Source organism: Megalobrama amblycephala, linkage group LG24 (assembly GCF_018812025.1).
Source record: "Megalobrama amblycephala isolate DHTTF-2021 linkage group LG24, ASM1881202v1, whole genome shotgun sequence".
In the NCBI taxonomy this organism is placed as follows: domain Eukaryota; kingdom Metazoa; phylum Chordata; class Actinopteri; order Cypriniformes; family Xenocyprididae; genus Megalobrama; species Megalobrama amblycephala.
In genome coordinates, this window is record NC_063067.1 from 8,617,514 (window position 1) to 8,632,979 (window position 15,466).

Genomic DNA, 15,466 nt, shown 5'->3' on the forward strand with positions numbered 1-15,466 from the left:
CTCTCCTTCTGCAACCACAACTCTCACCACACCCATGCCCTCACTGGGAACCGGGTGGGATACAGAACCACCTCCATGTCAGACACTCATCACAGGTCCGAATGATGATGATGATGAGCATCATCTTATACGGTGCCTTCTTAAACGGTGTGACAAAGATGAGCGGCCACATGCTCTACCGTGACCGCACAGATAAAGATCTTATTGTGAAAGACGTTTGATTATCTGAGAGTTTTATCTCAAGCACTATTGAGACACAGTTACAATGCGCAATGTGCAGGTTCCTCATTTGGAGTTCATCAGGTGTAACGATTGTTTGGTGACAAATATTCTCCTAAACTAAATTCTAAGAAGATCACCTCTATTGCAAATATTTCCACTGTACATTTAGATGAACCATAAAAGCAGTGCTATTTGAGGAATCAAAGACTCTGTGTAGGGATACTCATAATACATAACTAGTAATGATTTAGAATTAGTTTATAATAATCAACTGCTGAACATTGTAGGCCTTATGAATGTATGAATTACAACAAGCTCAAAATGGCTGCAACTATGAACACACAGATGTACTATAAACACACCCATTTTAAATACTTCACAAACAGCAATGCATAAAAACTAAAAATGTAAAATATGAAAACATTAATTATTGTTCTGGGAACAGCACTGTGGAGCTATGATCAAAAATGTATCATATATGGGTCATTGATGAATAAGGTTTTTAAAAGTGTAAAAAACATAATGGAGATATAATTAATTTTGAAGTTTTATTAAGTGTTATGTGGTTTTTATAATCATTTAAAACTGCTTTTGTCATTTTTTACCAGATGGACAAAATTTGTCACCAAAAAAGTCATTCAGTTTAACCAAAATTTCGGTTTTACCGAATGACACTTTTGGTTATACCGAATGACGATAGTTTCAAACAATGCTAACAGGCTGATATCTAGCTAGCTAGCAAAAGGACAATCAAACATTTTATATTTAGTACAAGTTTTTAAAATATTACAACATTTTCCATGTTTTATAGCGGTTGCACCGAATGACCTGATGTTTCGGGACATGCGTATGAGCAAGTCAAAACATGAATTTTTTAAATAGTTAAAAGAGAGTTAGTTTCTTTGCTTCACGATCATGTGGTCCTTTGCAGGTGTCTGAATGATGTCACATCCTGTCACATGATATTGACCACATGACTTGATCCAAAATGGTCCCTTTATATTGGTTACTCCGAATGACATCAATGAAATTCATTTTTCCAGACATTCTTTCTCATAACAAAGCAACAACTTCTACACATAATTTTAATACCATTTTGCACTATGTTGATATATGATGATATAAAATCATGCCAGAATAAAAATATATACATTTATTCCATTTTAAGATATTTTAATCACAAATGAAATAGCTGTATTGGCCTTTGGACGGTTAAACCGAATGACCTTTTGACACTTCAAAATCTTTAAAATACCTTTATATGTAGCAAAATATCAAGTCATTGACCCATTTATATATTAAAAACAGTACTGTTTCAAAATATTGTTTAAAATAGAATTTATTCCTGTGATCAAAGCTGAATTTTCAGCATCATTACTTCAGTCTTCAGTGTCACATGATCCTTCAGAAATCATTCTAATATCCTGATTTGGTGCTCAAGAAACATTTTGTATTATTATCGATGTTGAAAACAGTCATGCTGCTTAATATAATTTTTATTTTGTGGAAACCGTAATCCTTTTTTTTTTTCTTTGGTGAATAAAGAATTGTCTTCACTTGTCTTTACTGTTACTTTGGACCAATTTAATGCACCCTTGCTGAATAAAAGTATTAACTTCTTTCAAAAATAAATAAATAAATATACTGACCCCCAAGCTTTTGAATGGCTGTATATATTAAACATGTCAAATAAGGAATATAATAATACAAAGTATATTGATAAAAACTGAAAAAGTAATTCTTGTGAACAGCTATGACTCTCTCTGGGTGACATTAAAACAATACCTAAAAAAAATTACACCAAGGAAACACATACTGTATCCTCTCTGATATAACAAAGGGTAATTTCGAAATGTTCTTCGTGGTAAAATTGTGAAAACCCAGTGTTTCATTGCGAAACTCGCTGGTGAGCCACCTTACTAAACAAGCATATAAAGAACATCTTTATTCAGAATAGAAACTACCTTTTTTCCTTTGTGCTTCAAGACTCATTTTGGAGGCGAAATTAAATGTAGCCAACATGCTCAGAATATTCTTGTGAGTTTTACTTATAAGACATCCCACCACAGATCTCTAGATTAAACCATTTTCTAACTCTTGAGAACAAAACCAGTGACCTCTGATGCCAGTGTAGTCGCTGTAGTAAAAAGCCGTGAGCCGTACGCAGGGAAATCCCCTGTTAGGATTAGTTTTCACAGTGGTGCTTCCCAGAAAAAGTGACCAGTGTAATTATGATCCCCAGTTGTAGGAGGATCTCTTAAATTATCGCTGAAAAAACAGGACAGGCTGGAAGCATATGCAATTTTGAGGAGGACTTGTGTCATTGAGGCCAGTGTGTCATTCACGGAGGGCAAACAGATTCCAAACCCAATCAGTTCAGAATCAGTATCCGAATCACTCATTATCTTTGACTAAGCGTCTGTTCATGAGAGACAGAGGTTTACTTCAGGTTAGAACTACTGCTTAGTTTTTTTCCACCGCTGAAAGCATGAAGTCATTATACCTAGGTAGTGTGAATAACCTCTAGTAATATTCCTTTGAAACACTATGTAAATAGAAGTGAGTTCTGTTTTGAAATTCTAAAATAAAAATATTTTTTGAGGTTGTTACTGTATATTATTCCAAAACACTCACACACACACACACACACACACACACACACACACACGACTTAATAGAACACACAAGGTAGTTTCACATAATGAAGTATATGAAAAGTTTGTAACATACACATGGGAATTTTACTTCAATTTATAGGTCTACCATTTTTTTTTTTTTTCGATATCTATACCTTTTTATCAGCCTAATAAGTAGTTATTAATCAGTTAATTCAGTTGGTAAAATGTAGGTAGAAAACTTTCAATTCAGACAAAAATGGATCTCAGGAACAGAGTTGATTGTACAGGAAAAACACTAAAATGAATGACGCTAAAATGAGTTCCTGGGTTGCCGAGAGAGTTTTCTGTGATCATGATTTGTCCCCAGCTAACATATATAAAAATATGTTCTAAGAACGTTTTGCTAACATTCCCTGTGCAAACATTCTGACTGTTCTTGGAACGTTTCGTTATGCGAATGTTAAGGAAATATTCCATTTATATCATTTTATTTTTCAAACATAATGGGAATGTTAGGCCCCGTTTACACTAGTGCTTTTTTGGTTTAAAATAGCGTTTTAAAATGAAAACGATCCTCGTCTACACTGGCGTTTCCACAGCGTTTCAGAAACAATCTCCGTCTACACTTTGACGAAAACGCATGTTACATTACCGTTCATGCACACTGGGCATGTGCGTACAAGTGTAAACAGTTGCCTCTTGCACATGTTGGCAGCTGCAGTAATAAAAAATGCAGTTTAACTGCACAATGGCTGCTAAAAATGACAACAAAGTCAGCAACGATTTCAGTTCAGTCTCCATGTTATTGTTTACACGGTCGTCAAGGATACACAGAGCGAACATAGGCTGCCATGCCATCGTTTTCAAAAGTCTCCGTTTTGGTCCATTTATACCCATTAACACCGTCTCTGTTTTCGAGGTTTGAAAACACTGGCGTAGTGTAAACAACAGGCGTAACCGTAGCAAAATTTATGCGTTTTAAAACGAAAACGCACTACTGTAAGCAGGGCCTAAAATGCTTTAGTTGGATGTGTTTCCAACATTTTTACTTGTTTTAGGCCCCGTTTACACTAGTGTGTTTTCGTTTTAAAACACATAAGTTTTGCTAAGGTTACGGCTATCGTTTACACTGCACCGGCGTTTTCAAACCTCGAAATGGAGACTTTCGAAAACGCGGATCGTTTTCATTTTACGCCATTTTAAAACAAAAATGCACTAGTGTAAACGGGGCTATAGAAGAAAAAAACACTCTATGAACGATGTATAAATAACGTTTTGCGCTACTGTTTTGAGAACATTATTAAAGACCAGCCAACTTAACATGCTAGGCTACTAACATGGAAGAACATTTGTTGAGAACTTTGAGAGAACCTTGACAGAATGTTAGCTAAAGATCTGAGAATGTAGTTACATTTAAAGGGTAAGTTCACCCAAAAATGAAAATTCTGTCATTAATTACTCACCCTCATATCGTTCCACGCCCATAGACCTTCTTTCATCTTCAGAACACAAATAGATATTTTTTGATAAAATCTGACAGCAAGATAATTAACTCTTGCAATGCCCAGAAAGACATATTTAAAACAGTTCATGTGACTACAGTGCACCTTAATGTCAAAAAACAAAATAACGACTTTATTCAACAATATCATTCGAAGCTTTATGAATCTTTTATTTCAAATCAGTGGTTTTGAGCGCTTATCAAACTGCCAAAGTCACGCCCCCCAGTGGTGAACCATTGAAATTTCGAAACACTTATGACGCAACAAAGCCTCGTTTACTGAATCATGTGACTTTGGCAATTTGATACATATGAGGCTTGTTCGAGATGCATCGGCGCTGCGCAGACTGATCGGAGTATGACATCAAAGTACCGCGAGAGCGTTTGGAGAGCATACGACTCATTATGCTTTTGAATCGCTCTCACGGTACTTTGATGTCATACTCTGATCAGTCTGCGCAGCGCCGATGCATCTCAAACAAGCCTGATGGTTTGATTCACGCTCTGAACCACTGATTCGAAACAAAAGATTCGTAAAGCTTCGAAGCTTCATGAAGCAGTGTTTTGAAATCGCCCATCACTAGATATTGTTGAATAAAGTCGTTATTTTATTTTTCTGGCACACAAAAATTATTCTTGTCACTTATAACATTAAGATTGAACCACTGTAGTCACATGAACTGTTTTAAATATATCTTTAGTACCTTTCTGGGCATTGAAAGTGTAAATTATCTTGCTGTCAATGCAGGCCTCACTAAGTCATCAGATTTTATCAAAACAATATCTCAATTTATGTTCTGAAGATGAACGAAGGTCTTACAGGTGTGGAACCACATTAATAAATGACAGAATTTTCATTTTTGGGTGAACTAACACTTTAACTAAATTGGCTAGTATATTTTTAACTAATTTTTATATTTACTTTAGCCTGTATTAGCCTATATGTCACATTGCATGTTTTTACCCCAAACCTGCCATTGTTTAATAAATAAAAGCTGTTATGGTTCACCAGACTGTGACACATAAGTTAAACTATCAAGCATCAACATCAATATTGCTTCAATAAAAAGCTTTTAATAGATATAGATATTTCCGATTGCGTATATATATATATATATATATATATATATAGGATTCACATTTTACACAACTGGAAGCTTTCGATTTATGTGCTTCTATTCTATACTCTTGTACACATTGTACACTACTATTACTACTACTAATAATAACTGCTTTGTGAATATAAGTCAATTTAAAACATTCTTATTTATTTATTTCCCACAATATTTTTCCGCAATTATCAATGACCTTACAAAGTACTTCCGCTTAGTTTTGCCCTTTTACCTCATGTCGTAAGCGGAAGTACACATACGCAGGAATTCAATACACGGAGCTGGACAGTAACTTCTGCACAGTACAAGATGGATACGCTAATACTGGTAATATGATTTTATCTCTGTATCCCCATATTTGTTATTAAAGTGTAAAACATCAGCTAGCAGTTAAATCTGCTCTGTTTCCTGTTCAAATAGCCCTCCCGCTACATCCGCTAAACAATGAATCAATCAGACGTGTTTAACAACAACAACAACAACAACGTGTATATGATATCTATTATATTTAAAGTTTAAAGATTATAGGAAAAAAAAAAAATTATAATATTGACTTTACAAGCTCAGCAGTTGCTGATGGGCATCTTGAGCTACAGTTACATGTCTGCGTAACCTTTGCCCTGATCAGCTGATTAATGTGACTGTAATTCATTGGTCATGTTTGTGTCTGTGCTGTGACAGGAGCCCTCTCTCTACACTGTAAAAGCTGTTCTGATCATGGACAATGACGGAGAGAGACTTTATGCCAAGGTGAGATTACCAGATGAACATCTGGATCATGAATAAATATTGCATGAGCTTTTTGTTTGCATAAGGTGTATGGAAGAGAGTTTATTAGCACTGTATGTGTCTTCTATTTCAGTAATATAGAAGTGGCTCTGTATTATAAGCTTCATATATTTGTTTGACTGTGTTTGTTTCAGTATTATGATGACACATACCCCACAGTGAAAGAGCAGAAAGCCTTTGAGAAGAACATCTTCAACAAGACACACAGGACAGACAGTGAGTGATTATGTTACTGCCAGTCTTGTGTTCGCCAACATAAAGTCATATTTTGAAATCATTCTTCCTCTCTTCGACACAGGTGAAATAGCATTGCTGGAGGGTCTAACGGTTGTGTATAAGAGCAATATTGATTTGTATTTCTATGTAATCGGCAGCTCCCATGAAAATGAGGTAATGCATTATACTTCATCCAGTATTGTCTCTTTCCATCATAACCGTGTGAATCTCATAAGTGTTATTGTCTTTCTTCACACAGCTCATGCTTATGTCAGTGTTGAATTGCCTCTTTGATTCCTTGAGCCAAATGTTGAGGTAATGTAGAAAAGACTTTCTCATTATGAGTTATATGGTCTCTGTCTGCAACCCCCCAACCAAAACAATAAAAACTGTTTGACTTTGATTGCTTTCTTCCTTTTATCAGGAAAAATGTGGAAAAGAGAGCCCTGCTTGAAAATATGGAGGGTCTTTTCCTGGCCGTTGATGAGATTGTTGATGGAGGGTAAGGCATAATTAATGTATTCAAACTTATTAAATTGACAGAAAAAAGGAGGAAAACAGAAGGAAACAATTTTGTTCCATAGAGATCTTGCTGTACGTACACTACTATTCAAAAGTTTGGGGTCGGTAAGATTTTTTTAATGTTTTTGAAATGCCAACACTGCATTTATTTAATGAAGAATAAAGTAAAAACAGTAAAATTGTAAATTATAGTTTAAAAATATATTTTAAAATGTAATTTATTTCTGTGATGGCAAAACTGAATTTTCAGCATCATTACTCTTCAATGTTACATGATCCATCAGAAAATTAGTAATTTGCTGCCAAAGAAACATTTCTTATGACCAATAGCTATGTTTCCATCTAAAGTTGCAAATTTAACGTATGCACAAAATTGTAATATTGCATAAAAACATTCACCGTTTTCATCCTGTGTGTTCAAGAGAACAAAATCATCACTTCCTAGGAAATTGGCGCAAAATATCTGTACTAGAAATGAAAGTTGCTGCAGTCGGGGAAGCAGCTGTAGCTCTTTTTTTCGTACATCATAAATGACTTGTGTCTCATAGTGCGCAGACTAAATGTAATAAACGCCTCCATGTTATCTTGCCTACAGATGCTTGGTGTTTGTGAATGCAATTGTGTGAGACGCTTCTGGGAGGGAATTATACCAAATCACTTTGAGAGACTTTAGCTCAGGCATTTTTATCAAACCAACATTGAGATGTTGTGCAATGAAATTGGTCCACTGGTTAGTCCAGTTATTCATTCACATACACTGTTGAGGCAAAGTTAGGTTTTTTTTGTGCGCATTGAGGGATATACGGTAAACTTGTTTCCATCGTGGTAACACTTTAGTTTAGGGTCCAATTCTCACTATTAACTAGTAGCTTATTAGCATGCATATTTCTAGGATATTGGCTGTTTATTAGTACTTATAAAGCACATATTAATGCCTTATTCTGCATGACCATATTCTACATCCTTAATCTACCCAATACCTAAACTTAACAACTACCTTACTAACTAATATTTAAGCACTAATTAGGAGTTTATTAAGGCAAAAGTCATAGTTAATAGTGAGAATTGGACCCTAATCTAAAGTGTGACCAAAAATGTATCCCCTCAATTGAGTGCATATGTTTTTTTATGTGCATTTTTAGAATTTATGCCCATCTTGGCATTTCCATCCAGCGCTTTTTTATGCAATATCCCAAAATGCGCAAAATAAAAAAAATAGATGGCTGGAAACATAGCTAATGTTGAAAGTATTTGTGCTGCATAACAGTTTTATGGAAACCATGATAATTTTTTTCAAGATTCTTTGATGAATAGAAAGTTAAATAGAGCAGCATTTATTTAAAATAATTTAAAAAAACTTCTGTAACATTATAAATGTCTTTACTGTCACTTTTGATCAATTTGATGCATCCTTTCTGAATAAAAGTATTAAGTTCTTTGAAAAAAATCTTCTTGACCCCAAACCTATGAACGTGTACGTTATATATTTACATTCATGTATTTGTCAGATGCTCTTATCCAAAGAAATTTAATCAGCATGTGCATTCTCTGGGAGTCAAACCTACTGTGCTCTACTAGTTGACCTTCAGAATTTTATATGGATTGTATTATAGTATTTTTTTATTTTTTTACAACAAATATTTTAAAGGGTTAGTTCACCCAAAAATGAAATTTCTGTCATTAATTACTCACCCTCATGTCGTTCCACACCCATAAAACCTTCATTCATCTTCGGAACACAAATTAAGATGTTTTTGATGAAATCTGAGAAGTATATGACTCGTCCATAGATATATAATCAACACTTTCAAGGTCTAGAAAGGTAGTAAAGACATTGTTAAAATAGTCGACGTGACTGCAGTGGTTCAACCTTAATGTTATGAAGCGACGAGAATACTTTTTGTGGGCAAAAAAAAAAAAAAAAAAACGACTTTATTCAACAGTCTTTTCTCTTCCTTGTCATTATCCTTACGCAGGTGACACAGTAAACACAGTGAAGGCTTCCATGTTTACGTGCAAATGCCGGCTCTGTATTGGCCAAAGCTGATCACGTGAGCAGCATGACGCATGCGTGTGATGCTGATGCAGGAGCCGGCCAATAATGAGTCGGCGTTCTGACGTAGAACCTGGAAGCGCTGGATGTAAACAATGTATGAGAATAACACAGAAGAGAAGACATTGAACAAAGTCATTATTTTTGTTTTGTTTTTGCGCACAAAAAGTATTCTCGTCGCTTCATAAAATTAAGTTTGAACCACTGCAGTCACGTCGACTTTTTTAACACTGTTTTTAGTAGCTTTCTGGACCTTGAAAGTGTTGGTTAAATCATAAACCTCTCAGATTTTATCAAAAATATCTTAATTTGTGTTCTGAAGATGAACAAAGGTCTTACGGGTGTGGAACGACATGAGGGTGAGTAATTAATGACACAATTTTCATTTTGGGGTGAACTAACCCTTTAAGTAGGGTGAATTCAGGTTGATTGGGACACTTTTTTTTCCATTGAGATGACTGAATTCACCCTATTATAATACATTTTTTGTGCATTTTTCATTCATTTATATAATCATATTTATACTGCATTTAAAAAGATAATTGAGCATCAGCAGGCCCACACAGAATCAAGAGCTAAAGAATTCCACAGACTTGCAAATCATTCATAAAATACTATAAATCAACATCTCCTTTCATTCATTTATTGGATATTCTAGCTGTTTTGATTACATTATGCTTTCAGCTAACAATAAGACTGTTGTACTCTTTCAGCTCTGTTTAACACTTTTATCATGTATAAATATGCCAGACCTGCAGCTCAAACAGTAGAGCATGGTGCAAATCCCAGATTTTAGGTAAGTTTCCCAGGGGATGCATGAACTAATAAAATGGATACCTTGAATGCAATGCAATGAAAGAACAAATGCATTACCAAAAAAAAAATTGCAGAAACAGTCTATAGATTCCTTTTGGGTCTAGACATCGGCCACTGAAAACTCCTCTGTGACCACTAGCGCTCATGCGGGCGACATAAGATTGATTCTGGCGAGTGTTATTTCCTGATCCTGTCCACATCCTTTCCTGTTTTCTCTATATTCTCTAAAAAGGAGGCATGCATTTTGGAAAACATTCGGAATAGTCTAAAAATCACATTGTTTTGGTTGCAGCACTGATCAGTCATTGTGTGTTTTGCAGTGTGATCCTGGAGAGTGACCCACAGCAGGTGGTTCACCGTGTTGCTTTGAGGGTAACTACTACTTGCTCTCCTCTATTGACTCCCATTACACTGTTGTGAATGTTAATCTGATTAGTATTTGTTGCCTCTGCTTCATCTCGTGCTCTGACGCCAGTGATGAGCATTATGGTACTGCTAGGCAGCTATTAAGTTTGATTTCCAATAATCTTGCATGTACGAGACAGGAAGCAAGCACGCCAGCAGTCCTAAAGTCATCAGCATCTCCCTCTCTCATCTCGTTCCAGGGTGATGACGTGCCTCTGACAGAACAGACAGTCACTCAGGTGAGAGAAGGTGTCCTTCGGCAGCACCTGTCGCGATCACAGCTCTTATGTTTAATAGCGGCTCTGCGATTTACCCGTGATTCATTTAAAAAAATGAGTCCGTGGTGGTCTGGTTTCACAGCTCCCACATTAAGAACGTTCCACCGCGCCGCCGCTAACCTGGGTTCCCGCGTGCGTCTGCCGCATGTAAACATGATGGCTAATTATTGGCGGCTGTCTGCCAGAGATGGCTCCCCGTGGCTGCCGTGGTCGTGAGTGCGGACTGATTAATGTTCTCATTTAAGAGGCCCTGCGACAGGCTGCCTGTATCCCTTTCGTGTCCGTGATTAATGGCTGTCTCCTCGTCTTCCCTGCTATACGGTTATGCTTTGCCATGCCTCGTGCAAATTAAGATGATGAATTAATTCCTGGATGTTTTGCTGCGCCTGCATTACTCGATTACAGGTTACCCCTCAATGTTCGCACCTTTAGATATAAAAGTTTAGCTTTTTCACTTCTGCAGTTTTTCATTTTAGATGCACTACCGTTCAAAAGTTTGAATCGGTGAGATTTTGTTTTTTTGTAAGAAAGAATTAAGGATTTTGTTCAGCAAGGATGCATTACATTTATCAAAAGCGACAGTAAAGATATTTATTATATTACAAATGATTTCTAATAAATGCTGTTCTTTTGAACTTTATATTTGTCTAAAAATCCTGAAAAAATGTATCATGGTTTCCACAAAAATATTAAGCAGCACAACAGTTTTCAATATTAAGAAATGTTTCTTGAGCAGCAAATCAGCATATTAGAATGATTTCTGAAGGATCATGTGACACTGAAGACTGGAGTAATGATGCTGAAAATTCAGCTTTGATCACAGGAATAAATTACATTTTACAATATATATTAAAATGTAAAACAGTTGAAATGCAATATTTTTTCACAATATTACTGTTTTAGTATTTTTAATCAAATAAATGCAGCCTTGGTGAGCAATTTCTTATTGTCCTCAAACTTTGGAATTTTTTTTGAAAAAATTTAAATGAGAAAAATTGTATAATTTCAGGCTTTTGGACCTCATTGTATCTTAAAGAGGAGGTGCTAATATTTTGCCTTGAATTCTTCTAAGTATTGAAAACCATAAAGCATTGCCCTCCGCCCTGATGGATGTGTGTCTCTTAAGAAAAATGATGGCATTAATGAGTCAAGAACACAAACACGTTAAAATTCAATTACCTTTTGTAGCTTTGGAGACAAGTGAGGTTTTTTGGGAGTGGTTTGGTCTATCCGTCCTCACTGAGTGATTGGATTTACTGAAGAGGAACACAAAACATTTCAAATAAATGATTCTGAAGATGGTAATTCATTCTAATTACATGTGACTAATTATTTTGCATTGCCTAATTTAAAACATCAGGTTATAATAAATTGGCAGAACCCCTTTCATATATTCTTTCCTAAGATCCTAATGACACCTCAAATTAATTATAACAACCATTATAAATGGATTTAAATGAGCACCAAGTAATGTTTCTTCCATTTAAAGTTTGACATCTAAAAAAACTTCTCACTTTAATTCACTTTATCTTGGTAACCCTTATATCATCAGATTGATTGTGGATTACATTTATTATATCAATACATTTTATTTTTTATAATCTATTCATTTTAGCACTTTTCATTTAATAATAATTGGTGAATTTAAAAATGTCCACTATTGGTGAATAAAAAAATTTTGGGGGTATATATATATATATATATATATATATATATATATATATATATATATATATAAAATGAAATGTTCAAGGTGTCCAAAATACATTTTGGTTTGGCTGTGTGTGTGTGTGTGTATAAAAAAAAAAAAAAAAAAAAAAAAAAAAAAAAAAAAAAAAAAATATACATATATATATTATATATATATATATATATATTTATATTTATACATATTTATACAACAGTTCTGTCTGGTTCTCGAATCTGATTGGCTGATAGCCATGCGATATTTCAGTGATAACAGCACTTCTACTGCCTTTTCACCATTTGTATCACTCCGCTTGAAGTGACCGTCATGGCGGCCGATCAAATCAACCGTAATTTTTACAAATACTACTATTTGTACCACAAACTGTAGTTTTAATAGTTTTTAAGGCGAGAATGTAGTTGTTTAGACCTGAAATATGTGACTCATATTTAATAACAGCGCCTATTTTACAATTTGTTTTGACGTTTTCGGAGATGCGAGCTCGAGTGCATCAGCGGCCGTTCAGTGCTTCTGTAACCGCCGACAACAGCTTCATCTCGTCCAGTGCCTCGGGGATTTGCCGCTGGCTCTTATAGTGGTTAAACATGAGACATAATTCAATTTGAGTACATAGAACGGGCAATCTTTGGTCTTATTAATCTATTATTTGTTCCAGAGCAAGTCGAATTGTGCTATATTAAATTTGATAATAATAAACGTTACGTTACATCCTTATATAGCACATTGGCTACAACTAGACGGGACATATCAGACTCTTCTCCGCTCTTCAAATACGTAAAACATTAAACTTTATAAACATATGTTTTTTTGAGTAAAGAAAACGCTTTACAATTTTTTTTCAAACATCAGATCTTTATTTACCTTTGCATTGCACAGAGGAGATGTCCAAACTGCGTGCGCACTTTATTCAGGAGGTGAGGCAGATTAATGAGGCTTGATTGACAGTTTGAGGATCCAATGGAGTTAGGAGGTTTTGTCACAAGCTCTTTAAAATCCTTTTCATTCGTTAAATATTTGTAAAACCCACATACAAGTGTAAATGGTGACCTAATTTTTTACTAGTGCTTTATGTTTGACTGAACTGTACAATTGTGCTTATTTGTTGTTCTAAATATTATTGTTAATAAATATGATTTTATATAAATATGTCCATTAAGTAATATGGATTGAGTGAACATTACATTAATAAGCCATTAGATGGCGGCAACACTTTACAGGAGAATGAGTCAGTGACGCACAAGAGACTTTTAAAGTGAAAGGAACTTTTGCAAAAGGAAGTTGTTTTAGCGCTGTGGTGTAATGGATGTTATGGAAAATTCCCAAACTGTAAAAAAGATCGCTTTCCTCAGCGGACATTCAAACGGACTTGTATAAAGGATATAATATTATGGACATCGACTTGAAGAATGAATGTAATGCAATATACCAGACACAGGTAATAGACTACTCTCTCTCTCTCTCTCTCTCTCTCTCTCTCTCTCTCTCTCTCTCTCTAATACTGTACAAAATTCAATGTGTTTCAATGAAGCGACTCAACGTTCCTTCGTTACTAGTTCTAAAGTGACGTTTTAGAATTAGTAACGGAGGCTTGGTCCAACTGTCAAATTGAGATTTGAATCCGTGGCGGAAGGAAGTAGTGCTGCACAAAAGAGGGTTTTAAAGACACTCCGTTGTTGTTCTTATTTATTTACACACTCGTGCCGTTGAACTGTTGTATAAACGCAATATACACGAGTAGCCGTGCGATATGGCTGTATATCAGCACGCTGTGATTACCTACGGCACTCGGCCTGCGGCCTCGTGCCTACGGACGAATCACAGCGTGCTGATATACAGCCATATCGCACGGCTACTCGTGTGATATTGCTCATATATATATATATATATATATATATATATATATATATATATATATATATATATATATATATATATATATATATATACACACACACATACATATACACACACACAGTCAAATCAAAATGTATTTTGGACACCTTGAACATTTCATTCATTAATACAGTTTATTCACTATAGTTTAAAAAAAATGGTAATAAAATATGACAAGATCTCAGAGTTAAACTGTATCATAAAAAAATAATCTTAATTATGTCACATATATATATATATATATATATATATATATATATATATATATATATATATATATAAAAATAAACAAAATATGATCCTAATATTGTACATAATATTGTAAGTAAATGTCTTAGTTCTAACTTTATTGGATGTTTTTGTTATTTCTAGGTGCTACAGTCAGCTAAGGAACAGATCAAATGGTCTCTACTCCGATAGGACACTTTTGGTCCCGTTCCTGAACTGAGATGAGGGGAATGAATGAGACTCGACCACTTTTCATCACTACTTTCCTATCTGCCCTTTTCCTCAAGTGTTTTCTTGATTGTTAAAGTGCACATCCACTGAAAACGACTTCTAGTATTTCTCTCTCTCAAATATAAGACCAAGAACATGACTGTTTCAAAAGAATATTGTCTAGGCTGGACTTTCTTTTTAGGGAAAAGTACCGGGGCATGTTTTTTTTTTTTTATCCCATTCCAGTAAGCGCTTGAATATATGACTGGTTTTGTGAATGATATCACTGTTGTACTGTGAGATTTTCATTACGATTCATGTACATTCCAGTGGTTGATCTTGTTCTCTGTTCTTCCCTCTGACCTGTGTTTTGATTGAAGTAAAGAAACAGTTTAATCGTAGTTCTTCTGCGGTGTGTGTTTTCCTGTTTTTGGGCACTATTGGGTTTGCAGGGGCGGTTGTGACTTTTTCCCTTGCCAATATGTTGAGGTCACTTTGTTTACCGTTTTGTGAGTTTTAAGTCAATCATCACTTACTACTGCTCATACGTAGGATTAGGGACTCTTTCGATGAGCTAGTATTTATGTTACCTCCCTAGCAACCAAATAGAAATGTTTAAAATAGCATTTGAGTTGCTAAACAGATTTATAAAATATTAGGTACTGTTATCTCTTAGAGAACATTAAAGATGCTAAAACATTTATGAAATGTCATGAATACAAAACTATTGAAAATTACACTCATAGTTTAGATCTCTTTATAAAATTGTGTGTGTGTATATATATATATATATAATACACTATAAATTCCAATTGAATTTCCTCTTTCCCTCACTTCTCTATCAAGGACTCAAAGTCAATGCAAGAGCGCCCTCTCCTGGTTGTAAATGAGAAAC

General features: G+C 34.9%; 2 protein-coding genes across 4 annotated transcripts in view; one reads left to right on the forward strand and one right to left on the reverse strand.

Moving 5' to 3' along the window:
- The first annotated feature begins 5,647 nt into the window (after positions 1 to 5,647).
- copz1 (COPI coat complex subunit zeta 1) lies at positions 5,648 to 14,972 on the forward strand. 3 transcript variants are annotated; one of them, XM_048178986.1, is made up of 9 exons: positions 5,648 to 5,780; positions 6,135 to 6,203; positions 6,377 to 6,458; positions 6,541 to 6,632; positions 6,718 to 6,773; positions 6,883 to 6,960; positions 10,170 to 10,221; positions 10,395 to 10,493; positions 14,506 to 14,972. In XM_048178986.1, exons 1-9 carry the CDS (start codon positions 5,763 to 5,765, stop codon positions 14,551 to 14,553), a joined length of 594 nt encoding a protein of 197 aa, XP_048034943.1. In that variant the 5' UTR covers positions 5,648 to 5,762; the 3' UTR covers positions 14,554 to 14,972. The 3 variants fall into 3 exon arrangements, with proteins under 3 accessions (XP_048034943.1, XP_048034945.1, XP_048034944.1); XM_048178987.1 differs by having other exon boundaries at positions 5,649 to 5,780; positions 10,455 to 10,493; XM_048178988.1 differs by lacking the exons at positions 10,170 to 10,221; positions 10,395 to 10,493.
- Positions 11,770 to 15,466, reverse strand: part of znf740b (zinc finger protein 740b) — a 34,310-nt gene continuing 30,613 nt past the window's right edge. Inside the window, exon 7 of the mRNA XM_048178972.1 lies at positions 11,770 to 11,788. Within this exon, the coding sequence (XP_048034929.1) occupies positions 11,786 to 11,788 (3 nt within the window). The 3' untranslated portion in view covers positions 11,770 to 11,785. The remainder of the gene's footprint in view (positions 11,789 to 15,466) is intronic.